The sequence below is a fragment of the Gymnoscopelus braueri genome, assembly GCF_963280865.1.
Source record: "Gymnoscopelus braueri genome assembly, chromosome: 10".
NCBI classification, from domain to species: Eukaryota; Metazoa; Chordata; class Actinopteri; order Myctophiformes; family Myctophidae; genus Gymnoscopelus; species Gymnoscopelus braueri.
In genome coordinates this window covers 9463936-9486801 of record NC_137611.1, presented here as the reverse complement: position 1 = coordinate 9486801, position 22866 = coordinate 9463936, and the positions used below count along the sequence as shown (strand labels likewise).

Sequence of the window (22866 nt, the reverse complement as noted above, 5' to 3'; positions counted from 1 at the left end):
TGCGGAGTTCCTAGTCATCTATGCACGGAATTGCCGTTTGTCAATCCGTCTCGACCCACTGTTTGGGAAACAACTGATGGGGGCTCCCGCCATTGGTTCATTCTGCGACCTCGGTGGCCAGCTGCTCCAATCGGAGCATCTCGTTGGGCTGCTGCTCCGTCAGGTCGGCGCTTAGGGTCCAGACATGGAGGCCTCCGTGTGTTTGGCCCAGCGCCAGGTAGCCAGGCTCTCTGTGGTTGAAGGCCAGACAGGTGGCCGGCCCCCCCCCACCTCTATGGAGGCCACCGGCCGGCCGGACCTCCTGCCCAGGTCAAACAGCTGCACCGCACCTTCAGGACACAAAGGATACATTTACTACTTTATTAACACCTTGGATCAGGATTCAGGACACAAAGGATACATTTACTACTTTATTAACACCTTGGATCAGGACACTAAGGATACATTTAATACTTTATTAACTCATTAAGACCTGAGGCCGATTCTACAAAATGTCTTCTAAATCCTAAAATCTCTTTGAAAGAAACATGGATCTCAAACTTTTTCATGTCATGGACTCACTAAATGATTTGTATTTGGCCGTGGACCCCCATCTCAAAACATTTTGTTCCAGGGACCCCCAGAAGCAAAGATTTGAGTTACAAATGTTTGGTTTAAAAAGATATATATTGAAAGATTTGCACAAATGTTCAAGTTTTTTCAAAAATAGTAGCTCTACAAGCTATATCTGCTATTTTTGAGTAGCTATTAGCCAAAGTGTAAAAAAATGCTTTTTAGCTCAAATCTAAAAATGACACTGCGTTCCAGGTCTTAATGGGTTAACACCTTGGATCAGGACACAAATGATTGATTTAATACTTTATTAAGCAAAGTAATCATTAAAACAGCACGGCAGTAACAGTTGTTGTCATTTCCATTGTGATCCTATGTACTCAATTCATCATCAGGACATAAAATACAAATATTATCTTCAATAACACAAATATTATCTTCAATAATACCAAGAGCAACAAGAGGGATTCAGAAAAATGTATTATTTTGTGTTTTTAATGTTTGAAATAAAACATCATTAATTCATTCAGATGGTTAAAGGAGGAGTTCAGCCAAAAAATTACATATTTTCTATCAATTGCACTCCCCATGAAGCCTTGAATTCATGGATTTATTTTTGTTTTTGTGGCATTCCTAAGACAATAATTTGATGACCGGGTGTGTATCCGGTAGGAGACACAAATAATCTACTTTGTGTCTCCTACCGGATACATTAGCCGGTAGGAGACGGGAATCAAATTATTGTCTTAGGAATGCCACAAAAACTAAAATAAATCCATGGATTCAAGGCTTCATGGGGAGTGCAATTGATAGAAAATAAGTAATTTTTTGGGTGAACTACTCCTTTAAGACCATCTAATGCTGCTCAAACTGGATTTAAATGACTATATGACTATAATTTGAACCCTAACCCTGAACCGCTGATAAAAGACAGCTACCGCTCACTGTATTTATTATTATTATTATTCAGAGGTGGACAGTAACGGAGTAAATTTACTTGAGTACTGTACTTAAGTACATATTCTATGTGTGTGTGTGTGTGTGTGTGTGTGTGTGTGTGTGTGTGTGTCTGTGATCACTGACCTGTCAATCAACGCGCGCGCAACAGTGAGCCGTGACGGAACATCAAGCGCGCTCCCCACCATCGGCGCGCGTGCGCACCTTCTAGCGCTGAGAGCGCAGCAGAGGAAACAGCGATGGACAGGACTACGGCTGCAAGGGAAGCTCGCCTGCCTGCAGTCAGCTGATCACTCCGTGTCCCACTCAATTCTTAAAAACGCAGCGATTGATGAGGAGATTCTCATCTTCACGGTAAAGGCACGCTTCCAGGTGCTGCCAACCAAACTGAATCTGTCCATCTGGTATCCCAATAAACATGACTCTTACTGCCTACACCATGGACAGTATCAGACCATAGAGTCCATGTCCCATATATTAAACGGTTGTAATGTTTACAAAGGACTGTACATAGCCAGGCATGACAGAATTGTTGACATTATTCTCCCACGTTTGATTCCTCTGTTTTACAAACATTCTTGTGTGAAACCAGAAATGTTTCAATGCAATGACCCCTATGTATTTGCAAATATAACTGCAGACACACTGGATGTCATTGTGATTGATGAGAACAGCAGAGAGGTTTTCCTATTGGAAGTTGGCTGTACTTTTGATTCAAGTTTAGAGGAAGCTTTCCTTACTAAGCAAGTAAAATACCAGCCATTAGTACAAGCCATTATACATCTAGGCTACAAGTGCCAGCTCATTGTTTTTATATTTGGCAGCTTGGGCAGGGCCGGATACAGAAATTATTAACTGGGGGGGCATTAATAAATGCTGGGGGGGGCGGCTTCCTCGCCGGCGGCGGCAAATTTTTTTTGGGGGGGGCCCAAAACCATTTGGGGGGTTTTCGGGGGCCCCAAACCCCCCAAATGCGTTGGAAAATATGCATTTTGGCACAGTTAGACCTATAAAAAAAAGTTTTTTAGGCTGTTTGTGTATTACTGCTTCCTATTGTTCTTTTGGGCTTGTTTTCCTAGGCTTTTTTCTCTCGCAATATCTGGCAACACTGCCCATGGAAAATCAGGGCAGAGGATTATTTGAATTGTGCAATGATACATGATGGAATATGATTAAGGATTATTTTGATTATGGTAAGCTCACATTTCATATCATGACATGAATGTAACTTTCAAAAAAACGGGGGGGCAGTCAGGGCATTTGGGGGGGCATTGCCCCCCCTTGCCCATGCCTAGATCCGGCCCTGAGCTTGGGCCATGTCCACAGGCTGGTGGTCAGGGGCTTGAGGATTATGGGGTTGTCCAAGTGTAAGGCAAAGCAGCTTGCAACATATTGCTCAATCTCCTCCATTATAGGCAGTCGATCTATTTGGAGGAGAAGGTGCTTCCTGTACCCATATTTTTTCTCTGGTGTTGGTAATATGGCAGACTGAAGTGTATCACCAATGTTAACTGTGAATACGTTCATGTGCACTTGTTGTTTATATTCTGAACTTGTTTGGACTGAAGCACTGGGACACATGTTGTTTCGAGTGTGCGGGACATCAAAAGCAACTGAAAAATATTTGAGCCCCTGTAATGTATTTTATAAATGTGGACTCAAATAAATAAATTGAAATATGTGTGTGTGTGTGTGGAGGATGTGCAAGTGGCCCCAAACTGATTTACAGATCCAGCCGACGACCTTTAGGGTTTCAAAGGCCTCTTTCTCACCACCTACGGAATGCCATGCACAACTCCCCAACAAGCAGACCCAGATACCATTGTATTTCCTCTCTGTGCCGTGTCGGCCCATGAACACTAAAAGTGAATTGTGTCTACTAAGAGATATCCCAGAGTTCTTCCATGCGAAGAGATAATGCTTATCACGTTAACTGTATTTCTAAGGATATAATTCTAACAAAGCTATATTATTTTCATAAAGTAATAATATGTTATCTGTGAGGGTCTATATGAACAACATAAAACAATAAAAGTGGATACACACATATTTAGTGAATAGTGAATGCACACATTAGCTCTTAATGGCTTAAAGGGATATGCGTTACCATATAAGGACACAAGTCATTTGCTCCTAATAACTAAGGCTTAAAAAGGATATAAAATGCCACATAAGGATATAAATTGTCATCAGTGTGTGTGTGTGTGTGTGTGTGTGTGTGTGTGCCCAATATTGCCTCGTTTTAAAAAAAGAATCCAGCAAACAGCCAAAGTAGTCCATTGAAGTAGATAGGGACAACTCTTGTTGTCGAGGTAAGCACAACATTTTTGATCCCTTTAGAGCAGGGGTTTTCAACAGGTGGTCCGTGGACCCTGAAGGTATTGCATGTGGTCCCTGACCATGTTGAAATACGTTTTTTTCTTCTTGTTCCATGGAACAGTGCATATTACTCACCTGGTAATCTCTCAAGAACAGATTCTGCTCTGCGTTGGAATCTGTCGTGAAGGTTCGTCATAACATGTACGCACTGGGCTACAAGAGGGCGTGCCTTCAGATCAGGAAGCAGGTCGCGCTTTACCCAATCAAATGTAGTGGGCGGGATTCACGTGTCCGTCGATCCTTCCCCCTCGAAACAAACCCAAACTAATTTAACAATAGCGTCCGCGGAGCAGACAAAACCACGGAAAGATATTCACATTTTAACTTACCCTTTCATCATAGAAACAAGTGGGCTTATAACCAAAACGATCCATGTTCTCTGGGAGAAGTGGTGTTAGTGTTCTGTGTAGAAATATTGTTAGTGGGAATGAAAACATAGTGGCACCACCGGAAGTGAAAGGCTGAAGGCAGACCAAAACCCCGGTTTCCTTGCGCACGGGTGCTACGTTGTCATTGTCCCAGAGCCAAGATGAGATAGTACAAACAGCAGAGGGCGCTGTTTTTCATTCTCATCTTGGCTCTGGGTTCCCAGATTGCTCACCTGGTGACCTATGATGACATGTCAATGTTGTCAGTTTCTGGGAAGTCGGAGGTCAAGAAATTCCACAGAAAAGGGAATCTCAAGAAGGGGAAGTGTACCGGATTGCCTGATTGAGTCATCATTATTAGGAAATGTGGCCATATAATTGCATGTGTCTGTGTAGTCCATGGACCACTGGTTGAGAAACAGTAGGATGTATCATGGAATGCATGCATACAGTAGCAAGTGTTAGCAAAGCACTAATCTTAGCTCTAATCTCACCCAACACAACAGTGGTCCCCAGGTTGATTCTTAATCAGGGTGGTGGTCCCTGGTTCACAATCAGTTGAAAACCCCTGCTTTAGAGAGTTTAAAACTATAAATCTCACTGGAGTTTAGGCTAGCACTATATTTAGCACATAGCAGTGACATATGGTACTTTTTTGCCTTGAATATTCTTGAAAGGCAAAGAGTGACATGCTTTGTTTTTTTGTTTGTCCTGACACCCACTAACTACATTGAAAACCTAACATGCTACTGCTTAGATGAGGAGTTATTTTGTTGCATTGGCATTGCTGAGGTTTTAGACATATTTTAGTTTGTTCAAGACAGTATATTTAAATGTAATATTTTGTGGTTATCTGGTTATTTTGTGCTGCACACTAGGCTAATAATACTCGTTTTGAACCAATGCTGCACTAATTTCGACTTGTGATTTTAAAAAGCCATTCATTGATGTGAAAAATAAGAAATGTACTTTTACTTGTACTTAAGTATTTTTTAGAAGCATTTACTCATGAATACTTAAGTACATTTAAAAGCAAGGACTTTTTTACTCTTGAGTAATATTTTGACTGAGCTACTCGTGGAGTAAATGTAACCAGGAGTACTCTGTACTCTTACTCGTACTGGGGTCGAGTACTCTGTCCACCTCTGCTGATGATGGAGAGAAACACCAGGTTCTTCATCTGCTTATGGCGGTCATCTTCCACGTTCAGTGTGACACTTTTTTTGTGAGAAATATGGATTTATTTATTTATTGAAAATTGACCAAAATATGGACACATGTTGATAGCATACTTTAAAAAAAATGTATTATAGTTTGTTTTGTAACCTTCATAGGCTGGGATGACTGGATGACTGTTTGAGTGACACTGCTGCCCTCTAACTGACCATGTAAGCGTAGCTGATGCCACTGGTGACACTGGTCAGGGTGGCATGGCATGTTTGTTTGTTTTAATTTCAGCAGTAGTTCATTTGGTTCCCTCTGGTGCAACCAATTATTCCATTTAAACAACATGCTAAGCAATGTTCTTCCATTGGCCCAAACATAATGTAGCTTATTATGCAAGGTTACATACTGTAAGCATGAATAGACTGTTTTGGAGATAGTAAATGCTGCAGGTCTACACTGAAAAATAACGGCCAAAGCGTGTAAGGTGTACCTGTTAAATATAGTTACCTTAACGTTGTGGGAAAATACCTTAGTAATTATTTTTATCCTGCCTATAGACCACAGTTTAGCTCTGTGTGGGTGTTACACTTCCTGATAGTGTGGCTTTTAAGTTATCGGTTGTTAGACGGCAGACATTATAGTCCTACATCAAATAGTCAGACAGCATATCATGGGGATCCATCTGCACAATGGCATTATTTAGATACCATATTGTGTTTTTAATAACCATATTCTGTAAGTAATACCTTACTTTTTATTGTATCACATTTGTATCAACTGTACTGCTATGCAGCGAGTCTCTTCTCGAATTATCATATTTTTTATTTATGTCATCACTTTAACATGGAGGTGATGTCTGTCAGCAATGTGTTCTCTGAAAATAATAGTTCATGTCATAGACAGGATTTTTGGATTTGTTTAATTATACATTTAATTGGGGCTATTCTAATTCATGCATCATAATATTTTTTCTCATCATGTTGTTTCTCAAAATGTAGATTCCTTTCAGTAGATCAAAGGTCAGTGGTCCTCTTTATTTAAGGTTATTCTTATAGCACTGCATTATGCTCTACTGTATTGATCCTATTCATTTAAGGTTATGTATTGCAGTCAGAGCCAATAGGCTACGGCAGTGATTACCAACCTGTGGGCCGTGACGGCCCGCAAGGATATTGCAAATTTACAATTTATAATATAGGCATTTATCAGACGCTCTTTACCCAGAGTGACTTACAGTAAGCAAGGTAAACACATACTGTACATAGAATGCAGAGACATTGTAGTGTCTCAGTAATCTATAGGATCATAAACAAAGAACCTAGTATTAGTCTAAACAGTATAATATGAAAACAAAAACAGCAACATTTATTCTTTAACATTAATATAAAAAAAGAGAAAAAAAGAAAATACATATATATAATAATAATAATACATACACAAAATATGGTATTTTCTTCTTTAAAACCTTGAAAATATTGTTTTCATTGTGATACTGTACTGATAAATAGGAATTAAAAGCTGTGTTAACACATTGGGTGCCAGAGGTTTATTAAAATAGTATACGTTGAGTGCCAGCATTTCTTCCATCCACTTGCGTTATACGATTCGTGCTGTGAGAAGCCCCGACGCGGAAATGCATGTAAACAAAGCGTGCGTGCGAGACGGCGGAGGGTCCCGACTAACGCCTGGAACAATAATATTTCCAACGCGACCCTCCATTGCAGCGTGATCGCCGATCGAAAACGGCTCGTTTCCACCACATTAAAAAGAAATGGAGATATTAAGCTTTTAATCAAGGAGATAACATTGAAAACGCCGACCGGAAGGATTTTTGACATGGAGCCAGATCCAGCCTCTTCTTCTCAGAAAATGCTTGGGTGATGTCAAAGTTTCGTTTTAGCGCCCCACGTGGCCCACATGTATAAAAATAGAATTGGGTCAAAAACGGTCCGGACCGTTTTCGGCACTTCTCGTTTGGACCCTCAAAAACGGTCCGGACCGTTTTTGGCATTCAATGTGTTAAGTGGTCAGAATGTGTCGCGAACGCTTTGGACATTCTCAAGTAGGCCCTGATCCACAAAAGGTTGGGAACCACTGGTCTACTGTATTGGACACAATACAGTAAACACAGTGCATAATATCTTCTGCTCTGCTTTCTTGCATATCATATAATTCATAATATAATCACATTCAAATATATTCTACGTATAAGTAACATTGTAATGTACCATTTCATTTTTCAGGCCTTAGTAAGCCTTTTCTGGAAGTGAGTAAATTCGTGATTTCAGACACAGACTCAGTTACACTGAACTGTGTGACTCGGAGGCCAGAATCTGCTTCAGAGTTTTGTTTCTTCAGTGAGAGAACAAGCACTGTCAGAAGCCCCAATCATCTGTACAAAGTGACGGGAATAGAGCTTCTGTCGTGGGCACATAAACATTCCCCTAATGAGGTTAAAGTGCAGTGTTTTTACACTGTGCTGCAAGGTGGGATACGGCGTCCATCGCCACACAGTGACAGTGTCTCTATCACTGTAGAAAGTGAGTCTTTTACATTCCTACCACGCACTCTTATTTGTAGTTATATTTCAGGGAGGTGATAGAGGGAAATGGCATGTAAATAATATTATAGAGGACATTAGGGTGTATTATTATTATTATTGTTATTATTATTATTATTGTTGTTGTTGTTGTTGTTGTTGTTATAATCATTATGAATCATTTTCTCACTCACTCATTCATTGTCATAACATCCTACGTTCTCATGTTGAACTAGTTGTGCTTTTTGTGGTACATGTTTTGATAATGATTGATTTCTTGTGTCGATAGACTACGTTTTTTCAATAACTACAACTGGTTCCAACTCCGACCTTGTGACTTCTATGCGTCTAGCTTCAGATGACAAAGTAACAGGTAATGCCTGCAGCATAGTCCACACACACACACACACACACACACACACACACACACACACACACACACACACACACACACACACACACACACACACACACACACACACACACTCGCGCGCACGCGCACGCACACGCACACGCACACGCATTTTATATGTTATAGTCCTACATCAAGTAGTCAGACAGCATATCATGTGGATCCATCTGCACAATGGCATTATTTAGATACGTGGTTGTTCATCTGTTTTTAGTTACCATATTCTGTAAGTAATACCTTATGTTTTATTGTGTCACATTTTTATCAACTGTACTGCTATGCAGCGAGTCTCTTCTCAAATTATCATGTTTTTAATTTATGTCATCACTAACATGGACGTAATGTCTGTCAGCAATGTGTTCTCTGAAAATAATAGTTCATGTCATAGACAGGATTTTTTTGGATTTGTTTTATTATACATTTAATTGAAGCTATTCTAATTCATGCATCATAATATTTTTTCTCATCATGTTGTTTCTCAAAATGTAGATTCCTTTCAGGAGATCAAAGGTCAGTGGTCCTCTTTATTTAAGGTTATTCTTAGAGCACTGCATTATGCTCTACTGTATTGATCCTATTCATTTAAGGTTATGAATTGCAGTCAGAGCCAATAGGCTACGGCAGTGATTATCAACCTGTGGGCCGTGACGGCCTGTGAGGATATTGCAAATTTACAATTTATAATGTAGGCATTTATCAGACGCTATTTACCCAGAGTGACTTACAGTAAGCAAGGTAAACACATACATAGAATGCAGAGACATTGTAGTGTCTCAGTAATCTATACTGTAGGATCACAGGTAAACATGATGAATAGGAATTAAAAGTTGTGTTAAGTGGTCAGAATATCATTCTCAAGTAGGCCCTGATCCAGAAAAGGTTGGGGACCACTGGTCTACTGTATTTGACACAATACAGTAAACACAGTGCATAATGTGTTGATATGGCATTAGCCATTCTGCTCTGCTTTCTTTCATATCATATGTTCAAATATATTTCACGTATAAGTTACATTGTAATGTACCATTTAATTTTTCAGGCTTTAGTCGTCCTTTTCTGGAAGTGAGTGATTCAGTGATTTCAGACACAGACTCAGTTACACTGACCTGTCAGCGTCCAACATCTGCTTCAGAGTGTTTTTTCTTCAGTGAGACTTCAAGCCCTGTCGAAAGCCCCTCCTGTCAGTACAAAGTGACGGGATCACAGCTTCTGTTGTGGACACATAAACGTTCCCCTGCTGAGGTTAAAATACAGTGTCATTACACTGTGGTGCAAGATGGGATACAGCGTCCATCACCACACAGTGACAGTGTCTCTATCACTGTAGAAAGTGAGTCTTTTACATTCCTACCGCACACTCTCACAATCTGTAGTTATATTTCAGGGAGGTGAGAGAGGCAAACTGCATGTAAATAATATTATAGAGGACATTAGGAGGTATTATTATTATTATTGTTATTATTATTATTGTTGTTGTTGTTGTTATAATTATTATTAATCATTTTCTCACTCATTCATTGTCATAACATCGTTCTCATGTTGAACTATTTGCAGAATTTGCCTACAGTATGCTTGTTGTGGTAAATGTTTTCATAATGATTGCTATTGATTTCTTGTGTCGATAGACCACATTATTTTCAAATATTTAGAAGTTTATCTTTTCTATTAAGGTTCATATGCTCCTTATCCTTGACTTTGCATTATTTTAGAATTAGAATCAGAATCAGCAGCTACAGCTACAACTACAGCAGCTACAGCTTGTTCCAACTCCGACACTGTGACTGTGTGTCCAGCTTCAGATGACAAAGTAACAGGTAGGATAACACCTGCAGCATAGTCCATACATGTTCAGGAAAGCAGAAGCAGGCTCTGTGTGGCGAGGCCCAGGGGCCAGAGCTCACTGTAGGATAAAGAACAAACGTTTCTAACTAGACCACAGTCGTATTGTCTTCCCCTTGTTAGGGCACCTGGCCTCCCAAAATGTTGTACACTACCTTTTACTGTATGTCTATATATCTATAGACTGTGCACCAGGAAATGTTTCCACATCCTCAAGACTTTGCAAATTGGACTTTGTGTTTGATTTGACTCTCTACTCCCTCTTCCCGATTCTAAATGTTCCTGTAACTATAATGTTGGGAGCTCACACACGCACGCACGCACGCACGCACGCACGCACGCACGCACGCACGCACGCACGCACGCACGCACGCACGCACGCACACACACACACACACACACACACACACACACACACACACACACACACACACACTCACAAAAAAAGCCTAAAGGCTATCACCCACTCGCCTACACTTGATGTGACAATAAAGTTGATTCTGTTTACAGTATAATTTAGTGCTAAAATATAACTTGAACATTACCCATATGACCCCTAGCATCCCTATTCTGGCAACATAATCCCCAACGTTTAAAATGGAGTTTAGTGTCCTAAACCTAAAACATATATGCAAAGCCACAGAAAGCCTAAATATGCTGAATATTTTGTTGATATCTTTCTTCAATAATTAATTTCCTGTCATTTTCCTGCGCAGATCGCAACATCCTTCGTATTGTTATTGGAGTCAAGCTGTTGGCAGTGCTGCTGTTTCCTCTTCCTTTGGTTTTGTTGTGTATTTTGTGAGTTTATTGTCATCATAACTACAAATACATGTACAGAATAAGTCCTAATAAACTATTGACATATATCCTGTTCTTGTCAGTACTGCGGAAAACATTGTAAAAAGCTTTAAAGAGTGTAGATTTTCTCTTTAACACTTTTTTTTTTTTTAAGGAATCAAGACTCTGGCATGGACAAAGAAGTGAGGAGAGCTAATCGTTTTCGTTGATTGATCATTTATTTATACTGATGGATTTTATAGATTATGATGTATTCCTGATCATTCATGTGATTCATGTTATGTTTCAGGAGGACAGTCCAGATTATGTAGACATGAAAGGAGGTGTTTGTCGTAGACAAGGCTTCTCTGCTGATCAGGACAGCAGGGTACAAGAAGAATCCAACGTGTAAAGTAAGAAAGAAGCATGAAGATATTCCTTATATAGAATAGACCAGCTGTTTATCAGTGTCTGCTGCCTCAACGCTGAAATACAGCTTGTTAGTTTAATAGCATGTGATCAGAGCAGTAAAGTAAGTTGTTCATGTGTAGTAGGGGTGAAACAGTGCACATGAATCACGGTTCGGTACATAGGCCTACCTCGGTTTTTCTGTCACATTTCCTAGTAGAAAAAGGAAATTCCACTTTAAATTGCCACATATAGAATAAAAGTAAACAAGCTAAATTGGTATTCTGTATAAAACTAGATCTGTTGAATAAGAAATGTGTGCATGTATTATATCAAAACTCAAAACCCAAGTCTTTGTCGAAACGTTGGTTTATTTTCAAATAAAAAAGTTATTGCGTCGAGGCTACGAGCTGTGTGACCTGCTTAAACAGTTATATATCTACCGTGGTCAGCCCCTCCTATTATTGCGCGCTCCTGTTCCATTGTTTGCATAGATTATAGTGACATATATATCATATTGTGCTGAGGGCTGGGGAAATGTGTATACAAAAATATAGATACTATTATTAAACTATAGAAAAGAGCTACTAGAATAATAACAAAAGCCAGTTATCTTGAATGGACTAATCCACTAGTTATATTAAGTTGTGCACATTAAAATGTGTAGATCTGGTGGTGTGCATAAATACATTAGACATAATTTTTTTATGTTAAGAGCAAAAGCCTTCCAGTTTGTATTCAATGTTCAAAGGGTTAGGTATATAAACTTATACTTTAAGAGGGTTATGTATTGCTTTTTAAACATGCAAAGTGAGAACTAATGTAAAATATAGATTCAGTTTTGGGAGTTAAACTATGGAATAGCCTTAGTGTTGATTTGAAATTGGATAGCTCTCTGGTGAATAAAAAAAAGAAGAAATACATTAAAAAAAAACATACAAAGTTAAATAATTTTGGATTATAGTTTAGAGTACATTACATTACATTACATTACAGTCATTTAGCAGACGCTTTTATCCAAAGCGACTTACAATAAGTGTATTCAACATAGGTAGGGAACGAAAACTACTAATCACCAGAAGTCTTTAGTGCATTTTCTGCAAAAACAAGCAACCAAGAGTATACCTAGCGCTAAGGTAAAAGTGCAATATATCAGCTACCTATTTCCTTAAACAGATGAGACAAAATAGCTAAATCAAATGAGCATGAGCTAAAACAAATAAGTGTATCGACTAAACAAGATCCAATAGACAATCCAATAATCCAATAAACAATACAGCAATAGAAAACAAGCGTTCGTACAACTAGTTAACAACAAGTAGGTCAGGCAGAGAGGAAGGGTAGTGTTTCCTGAAGAGGTGGGTTTTCAGCCTGCGGCGAAATATGGGCAGTGACTCTGCTGTCCTAACATCAGTGGGAAGTTCATTCCACCACTGTGGGGCCAGAACAGAAAAGAGTCGTGACCGTGTGGATCGGCCAGAAGGACCCTTGAGTACATTTTTTTTTTTTTTTTGCTGCATATATTCCGTTTTTTTAAATGGATGTAAATGATAGGCAAATAGCATTGGGCTTCAGCCTATTCCTGTCATTGATGGTATGGTTTTTGTTGTGTGAGTTGGTTGGACATGTATGATGTTTTATTGCTGTGTGTTGTGTGTTGGCTATGGCTCATTGCAGAGTATGACTGAAAATAAACATTCATTCATCCAACAAACCATTCTTAAAATGTTCTGTTGACCTTTGTGACTCTTTTACAATGCAGTCTTTGGAAAGTTGATGCATTTTTAATGTGATGTGTTTGATATGCATTATGGGTTGTCATTGATCTTGCCTGATATCTACATTATAATACAAAGGTGCTGTGTGTGGAAGCTACAGCATAGAGGTCTTCAGTGGCGTGAGCTGGTTGTGGTTTCTATCAGGAAGCAGAGAAACATGTGTTCTTAGACACACACACACACACACACACACACACACACACACACACACACACACACACACACACACACACACACACACACACACACACACACACACACACACACACACACACACACACACACACAAGTCTGCAAAGTATCTATATGATTGTATGAAGTCTCCTGAGCAAGATAAAACCTTAATTGTGGAAAATAAAGTGGTGGACTGTGCAATATATTGTGTGCAGTATTTTCTTTATTTTTTAAAACTCCAATACAATTCATATTCCATAATTTCTATATCCATATGAGACCACAGTGTAGGAACACTTGCATATATTTGTCTGGTTGGATATTCAGTGTCTGACATAATAATTAGTGGCAGACCAGCTTCTTAATAAGTGATGTTAGGTCTACATGCAAGTATGGATAACCATACTACCGGGCCCCTAAGCCAGAGCCTGTATGTGAAATGTCATGTTATTAACTTTGCATTAAAGGGCTTGGTCATTCAAGTCAACAACTGAAGGGTTAGCCTAAATATTAACATAGTAGATGACATCACGAGAAAGAAACTAGCATTATAGCTTTTAAGTGAGTGCTTAAATGCTGCCAGTTTATCGATAGGACTTTATGGGTCATGCTAAAGCCAAGTGCAAAACAGCATTGCAATCTCTAAAATCCTGTTGAGGTGCAGGTGTGTTAATATGCTGTTGGAATTCTGTGCATCTCTGTCTAGATGCAGGTGCGCTGTAGATCCTCTTGCAGATGAAAATAGTTATTGTGATGACTGCAAGTCTGTGACCAGCTGGGGCCCATTGTTTCATATTCCATTTCCACCTATGGCTACTGTACATGTACATGGTCAGTGAATGGCTAGATAACTCAACCTCACGAAGGTGAAAATATCATTTCATTTCCTGAACATCTATTTTCTCTGCTTCGCTGTAAGATGCTGTTCTGTTGAGGCCACAGACCATGTCTTACTGTCTTCACATGCTTTATCTTAGTTTACCTCAGTTGAATGTAAACCACTGTGACCACACAGCACTGAGAACTGAAACAGAGAACAGAACGCTCATTTAACATCTTTATTTGCGTTCACATTTAACAAGAAATACTTGAACACAACAATAGCGGGCTTGGGAAACTCAACAAGTATGTCATGATACAGATCACGGGTACAGGAAGCATCGCCTCCTCCATATAATGGCCACTGCCTATTATCACAGACACTGAACAGAATTTAGCCAACGCCTTATAGCTCTTGGCTTGGGCATTCCTGCAATCTGCAGGCCTCTCACAACTGATTTATGGACATTGCTGAGGCTTCCAAATATGAACACAAGCAGTTTACATTTGTAACCAAGCTGTATGATAGCATCTAAGATGTTGGCACTTAACCCTTTAAGGGAAATTAAGGCCGGGAAGGGAACGCATGTGTGTCACCGAGTGCCGCGCTATGAGCTTGTAGATGACTTTTTGTAAATGACTTTTTGTTGCACTCCCTCATGGAGCTACCTGCGGATTATACTAGGGTCAGTCCACTCTAGGTGGACACGCACTGACCTTTTGCACCTTAATCCCTTGTATAACGCACTGACTTTTTTTGGTCTTTTTTTTATTGTGCTCCTTTTCCTCTAAGCACCTTAACGTCCACTGTCTATCATGCACAGTATAAGTATAACATGCACAGTATACAATACATTGCTGCTATGCTCAGGCACCTTAGTTTAGTTTTTTTTAGTTTTTTTATTATCTCAGGTAATTTGTAAATATGTAGATAACTTGTCTGGCCTTCTGTTGCTCTCTTGTTTTGATCTCCTTCCCACCTGCCCCCCACCCTCTTCTTCTCCCCCCCCCTCTTCTTTCTATGGAAACTAACGTTGCGATGGGAACGATGTACAAAAAAGAATTTCACCCACTTTTTTACCTTGTAAACCTGTGATGTGACAATAAAACTGATTCTGATTCTGATTCTGATTCTGATTCTGATCTGCTATTTTTAGAAAAATCTTGAAAATTTGTGCAAATCATTTTTTACTCAAATCTTTGCTTCTGGGGGTCCCTGGAACAAAATATTTTTAAGATGGGAGGGGGTCCGCGGACAAATACATAATATTTTGGGGGTACTTGATGTGAAAAAAGTTTGAAAACCATTGAAAATATGGCAACATCAGTAAAAAATAAAAACAAAAAAAAACTTTAGGAAAAAAAAAACTGTTAGGATTTAGAAGACATTTGTAAAATCCCCAGAAGCAAAGATTTGAGCTAAAAACTTTTGCTTTAAAAAAGTATATATATGCAAACTAAAGATTTGCACACATTTCACAAAAATAGCAGATCTACAAGCTCATAGCGCGGCACCGAGTGCCGCGCTACGAGCTTGTATATCTGCTATTTTTATAGAGCCAAAGAAATCTTAAAATGACACAGATGCGTCCCCGATCTTAAAGGGTTAAGCATCTTGGTAAGGAATGCCTCTTCCAGACTGTGGTCAAATGAACATCCCACTTTCAAAATGGTCACTTCTCTACTGTCCTCATCATCAACAACAACAACAACATCTGGTGTATTAGCTGTGACATCTGGAAAGGCATTATTTTCATTAGTGAACATGAACATGGCAGTTGAAACACAAGAGTGCTTATTCGTTTATAATCGACCTGTTCTTTCCATTCCCCTGCTATATTAAATCTACCACCTAGGTTGGTGTATAGTATGTCTCATGTTGGTCTTACACACAAATACAGTTGATAGCAAAACTCAGGGCTTTAGTCAGCCTTAGATTTATACCAGCGGTTGCCACCGCTAAATGCTCGGGCGCAAGACGCTACCCAGAGCCTGGCCCCGCCATGCGCTAAGGCCAGTGACCACAGGGGTGAAGGGTCAGTCCACCAGACGCAAGGCCGACTTGACTGGTGAAGGTGACGGTGACACCTACCGCTGAGTAGCACACAAGATAAGATGCTTATTTCCTACATTAGGGTCTTTATTATTATCATCAAATTATTGGCTTAGGAATGCGACAAAAACAAAATAATCTCCATGAATTCAATGCTTCATGGGGTGTGTAATTGATAGGAAATAAGTAATTTTTTGGGTGAACTACTCCTTTACGAGATGGCTTAAAGCAAACCAAATGTGTAATCATGGGTAATTATCAGCTCCATTTGTCACTGGTGTCATTTCTCATATTTCACTGTAACTGTTCCGTCTCTTGTAGGCCGACTATGTCTACTTGTCTTGCATTGATGTCTGTTTTTGTATGGATAACTATATCACCACGTTTTAACAGCCTGCTCAGGGACTACAAATGAAAATGAGCTTTTGGCTAACTCTGGCTCATTTATGTGGATGTGAAAACTGACATGTTGATTAATGTGTACTGTCCCTGATAAATAAATAAATAAGTTTACCTTCCGGGGCTGGGGGGCCTTTTACACGTCTGTGACCAGGGGCCTATTGTTTTATATTCCACCTTTGGCTACATGGTCGGTGAATGGCTAGATGACTCAACCTCACAAAGGTGAAAATAACATTTCATTTCATGAACATCTATTTTCAACAACATTTTTTTTTATCTTCTTCGCTGTAAGATGCTGTTCTGTTGTGACGACAGACCAGTCTTCCTGTCCACGTTCATCTTAGTTTACATCAGTTGAACCACTGTGACCACACAACACTGAGAACTGAAACAGAGAGCAGAACACACACACACACACACACACACACACACACACACACACACACACACACACACACACACACACACACACACACACACACACACACACACACACACACACACACACACACACACACACACACACACACACAGCCCCGGCTTAATGGAAGGGTTTTAGGTGCTGAAGCACAGGGCACCAACCTTGGGGGGCCACCAAACGGCATGGAGAAAGTGAAAGAACACACATACTTCCCTTATGACGAATAATGAAAATACAAATAGCCTATAAGCTTAGAGCTTAATGTGCTCCCTATGATAGAGCTGACCTCTTGTGCGTGTGTATAGCAACACAAACAACGAGAGAGAGGACTGTATGCATATGTCCAACACAGATCCAGAGATCCAAAGTTTGACCATGGCCTTCACTTACAAAACTGATGAAGCCAAGAAGAAGACATCTCAGGGTAGGAACCCTCTCTCTCTCTCTCTCTCTCTCTCTCTCTCTCTCTCTCTCTCTCTCTCTCTCTCTCTCTCTCTCTCTCTCTCTCTCTCTCTCTCTCTCTCTCTCTCTCATTTCTTTGGGCTGATGATTGGTGACTCTCATTATTATTATTCCAAAAAATGGGATTCAGCTCTAAAAGGAGCTGGTTAAACAGATTGTGTTGTTGTATAATATGTAATATAGTATATTACTCTGGATGCCAAGTAATATAATATTATTACTTTTTTAAGGAGTAATATTTAATAAGTAACATATTACTCTCCTGAGTAATATTGCCCAACTCTGTTCAGCAGTAGTTCATTTGGTTCTCTTTCCATTTAAACAACATGTTAAGCAATGTTCTCCCATTGGCCCAAACCTAATGTAGCTTATTATGCGAGGTTACATACTGTAAGCATGAATAGACTGTTTAAGAGAGAGTAAATGCAGCAGGTCTACATAAAAAAATAACGACCAAAACGTGTAAAGTGTACCTGTTAGATATAGTTACTTTAACCTCGTGGGAAAATACCTTAGTAATTATTTTTATCCTGCCTATAGACCACAGTTCTAGTTCTGTGTGGGCGGTACACTTCCTGATAGTGTGGCTTTTAAGTTATCGTTAGTTAGGCGGCAGACATTATAGTCCTACATCAAGTAGTCAGACACCATATCATGGGGATCCATCTGCACAATGGCATTATTTAGATACCATATTGTGTTTTTAATTACCATATTCTGTAAGTAATACCTTATGCTTTATTGTGTAAAAAAAAAATCAACTGTACTTCTATGCAGCAAGTCTCTTATCGAATTATCATATTTTTAATTTATGTCTGTCAACAATGTGTTCTCTGAAAATAATAGTTCATGTCATAGACAGGATTGCAGATGTTTATTTGTATTTGTTTTATTATACATTTAATTGAAGCTATTCTAATTCATGCATCATCATTATTTTTCTCATCATGTTGTTTCTCAAAATGTAGATTCCTTTCAGGAGATCAAAGGTCAGTGGTCCTCTTTATTTAAGGTTATTCACAGAGCACTACATTATGCTCTAATGTATTGATCCTAGGCTACTTCAGTGATTCCCAACCTGTGGGCCGTGACGTTCCGTGAGGATATGGCAAATTTACAATTTATAATGTAGGCATTTATCAGACGCTCTTTACCCAGAGTGACATACAGTAAGCAAGGTAAACACATACATAGAATGCAGAGAGACAGTATAGTGCAAAAACAAACACATATCCATTAATTCAAGTCTCCATGGGGTGACTAAACGATAGAAAGAAAGATAGTTTTTTTGGGTGAACTATCCCTTTAAGTGGTCAGAATGGGTCGCGAATGCTTTCGACATTCTCAAGTAGGCCTTGATTCAGAAAAGGTTGCGAACCACTGGTCTACTGTATTGGACACAGAGACAAATTGGATATGGTGATATAGCATTAGCCATTCTGCTTTGCTTTCTTTCATGTCACATGTTTCATAATATAATCACGTTCAAATATATTTTACACATAAGTTACATTGTAATGTACCATTTCATTTTTCAGGCCTTAGTAAGCCTTTTCTGGAAGTGAGTGAATCAGAGATTTCAGACACAGACTTAGTTACACTGAACTGTGTGACTCAGAGGCCAGAATCTGCTTCAGAGTTTTTTTTCTTCAGTGGGACTTCAAGCACTGTCAGAAGCCCCTCCTCTCTGTACAAAGTGACAGCGACACAGCTTCTGTTGTGGTCACATAAACGTTCCCCTGCTGAGGTTAAAGTGCAGTGTTTTTACACTGTTCTGAAATATGGGATACAGTGTCCATCACCACACAGTGACAGTGTCTCTATCACTGTACAAAGTGAGTATTTTTTTGTAAATACAAAACGGCATGTAAATAATATTATAGAGGACTTTAGGGGGTATTATTATTAGTGTTCTTTCATATCATATGTTTCATAATATAATCACATTCAAATATATTTTACTTATAAGTAACATTGTAATGTACCATTTCATTTTTCAGGCCTTGGTCAGCCTTTTCTGGAAGTGAGTGATTCAGTGATTTCAGACACAGACTCAGTTACACTGAACTGTCAGCGTCCATTATCTGCTTCAGAGTGTTATTTCATCAGTGAGACTTCAAGCTCTGTCGAAAGCCCCTCCTGTCTGTACAAAGTGACAGCGACACAGCTTCTGTTGTGGACACATAAACGTTCCCCTGCTGAGGTTAAAGTGAAGTGTTATTACACTGTGGAGCAAGATGGGATAAAGCATCCATCACCACACAGTGACAGTGTCTCTATCACTGTACAAAGTGAGTCTTTTACATTCCTACCACGTACTCTTATTTGTAGTTATATTTCAGGGAGGTGAGAGAGGCAAACTGCATGTAAATAATATTGTAGAGGTTAGGAGACATTAGGAGGTATTATTATTGTTGTTCTTTTTATAATTATTATCATTTTCTCACTCATTCATTGTCATGACATCCTACGTTCTCAACTATTTGTAGAATTTGCCTATTTGTTTTTTGCGGTACATGTTTCCATAATGATTGCTATTGATTTCTTGTGTCGATAGACCACATTATTATTTTGAAAGAACTTAATGCAAATTACAAAACATTATTGTCATTTCATTATAAATATTTAGAAGTGTATCTTTTATATTAAGGTTCATAATTATGTTATTGTTCATTAAGACTTGTCATGAATCTTTGTTGCAGGCCAAAAACCATTAATAACCGTCCGGCATACACAGTGTCACGATGTTCACTTTTCTTGTTTGATTCCCGGATCTACCAATGAAGACATAATAAAATGTCATCTGTACATTGGAAGTCAGCCAATCCTATCGACAAACATCTTGAAGCCACAGTCTTCTTTAACCACAGGTAGGGTGTGCAACTTTGTTGTCTTTATCGACGACTTAATCAGACTTCTACAAACTGTGCAGCATAAGGAGGGCAGCTGTGATTATAGGCTGGGAAGAGAACCCAGCGCTTTGTCTCCGCGCAGTGATGGATATGACTTAACTGGTAAGTAATTCATTTGGTTTCACATGACACACAATCTACTTTTATACCATGAATTGACCGATAGAAAGTGAATTTTCCCGCTGAGCACGACCGCTGAATGTAGACCTCTGAGGAAATAATTGCTCATGTTCACGATGACTGGTTTATCATTGGCCCTTTTAATTCTATAGATAGGTGATAAATCAAGCAAAGTGATAAAAATAATTCCATTAATATGTTTAGATATTCTGGAAAGAGAGCTGGCTATAATCCTGGCACTACAGGCTACATCACCAACGATCACAGGTAGGCCATGCTATATTTGAAATAAGCAAACATACTGTTTTTTTTATAATTATGAACTTAAAAGTGTTTTGATAATGATTGTATTAAAGTGCTTGTATTCATGTTTTGCATTATCCTTGACTTTGCATTATTTCAGCAGCTACAGCTGGCTCCAACTCCAACACTGTGACTTTTGTGCATCCAGCTTCAGATGACAAAGTAACAGGTAGGAGAGGTTAGCACTTGCAGCATAGTCCATACATGTTCAGGAAAGCAGAAGCAGACTCTGTGTGGCAAGGCCCATGCAGGGGCCAGAGCTCACTGTAAGATAATGACAAAAAGTTTCTAACTAGACCACAGTGGTTTGCACAGAGTGATATTGCTTCCTTAGAGCCCTGCGCTCTCGCTAGTGGGGATAAAAGTGAAGGAGAAGAAAAGGAACTAACTAAGATTAGTAGGCCTATTAGTGCGAACATTGGGGAGGCAGGCTGGCTTGTGCACACATAAGAGCCAGCTAGTGCCCGATTACTTTCAGAGAAAGGGCACTTTTTCATCTACTTAATTTCTCTCATTTATGTCCAAAGTTTGTCTCCGCCACTCTCATTCAATACAAGGTCTAGTCTGGGTCTTATTGTCGCTGAAAGTCAGCATCTTCATCTTCATCATCTTCCTCTTCATCGTCTTCTCATAGTCATCTTATTCTGTGCTTGGACCCTGTTCATTGCTGCTTAGGCTAGATTTTGTTATTGCTATATACTGCGATAATACAAGTTTAGAATTGTAAATATTTCTATAGGAAGACATTATGAACTAGAAAGGGACGCTCCATGGAGTGCATATCTCTGCCAGACTGGGTTGCCTAGCCAGGGCTGTACGTCGTACCGTCTGCAAACCTGGCAACATAATCTACAAAGTTTAGAGTTTAGTGTCCTAAACCTAAAAAAATATGCCACAGAAAGCCTAAATATGCTGAATATTTCGTTGATACCTTCCTCTTTCTTTGATAATTAATTTCCTTTCATTTTCCTGCGCAGTTGATCGCAACATCCTTCGTGTTGTTATTGGAGCCAAGCTGTTGGCAGTGCTGCTGTTTCCTTTTCCTTTGGTTGTGCTGTGGATTTGGTGAGTTTCCTGTCATCATAACTACAAATACATGTACAGACTAAGTCCTAATAAACTATTGACATATATCCTGTTCTTGTCAGTACTGCGGAAAACATTGTGAAAAGCTTTATAGAGTGTAGATTTGTCTCTTTAACACATTTTTCATTTTTTAAAGGAAACACGACTCTGGCATGGACAAAGAAGTGAGGGGAGCTAATAGTTTTCGTTGATTGATCACTTATTTGTACTGCTGGATTTTATAGATTATGATTTATTCCTGATCATTCATGTGATTCGTGTCATGTTTCAGGAGGACAGTCCAGATTATGAAAACATCAGAGGAGGTGTTGGTCGTAGACGAGGCTTCTCTGCTGATCAGGACAGCAGGGTACAAGAAGAATCCAACGTGTAAAGTAAGAAAGAAGCATGAAGACACCCTTTACATTTAGAATAGACCAGCTGTTTATCAGTGTCTGCTGCCTCAACGTTGAAATACAGCTTGTTAGTTTAATAGCATGTGATCAGAGTGTTTATAAGTAAAGCAAGTTGTTCATGTGTAGTAGGAGTGAAACAGTGCACATGAATCACGGTTCGGTACATATCTCGGTTTTTCTGTCACATTTCCGAGTAGAAAAAGTTAATTCCACTTTAAATTGCCACATAGAATAAAAGTAAACTAGCTAAACTGGTATTCTGTATAAAACTAGATCTGTTGAATAAGAAATGTTTGTATACATTTTATCAAAACTCAAAACCCAAGTCTTTGTCGAAACGTTTATTTAAAAAAAAAGAAGTTATTGCGTCGAGGCTACGAGCTGTGTGACCTGCTTAAACAGTTATATATCTACCATGGTCAGCCCCTCCTATTATTGTGCGCTCCTGTTCCATTGTTTGCATAGATTATAGTGACATATATATCATATTGTGTTGAGGGCTGGGGAAATGTGTATAAAACAAAAATAGATACTATTATT

General features: G+C 39.2%; 1 protein-coding gene across 1 annotated transcript; it reads left to right on the top strand.

The window, feature by feature from the left end:
* Positions 1 to 1927: 1927 nt before the first annotated feature.
* LOC308092761 (uncharacterized protein) lies at positions 1928 to 22366 on the top strand (the record flags this gene model as incomplete). The annotated part of the gene is made up of 7 exons (XM_080438863.1): positions 1928 to 1955; positions 7667 to 7963; positions 8252 to 8335; positions 10123 to 10188; positions 21823 to 21910; positions 22068 to 22095; positions 22203 to 22366. The coding sequence occupies 7 exons, from the start codon at positions 1928 to 1930 to the stop codon at positions 22302 to 22304; spliced, it is 693 nt and encodes a 230-aa protein (XP_080294989.1). The 3' UTR covers positions 22305 to 22366.
* Positions 22367 to 22866: the final 500 nt, after the last annotated feature.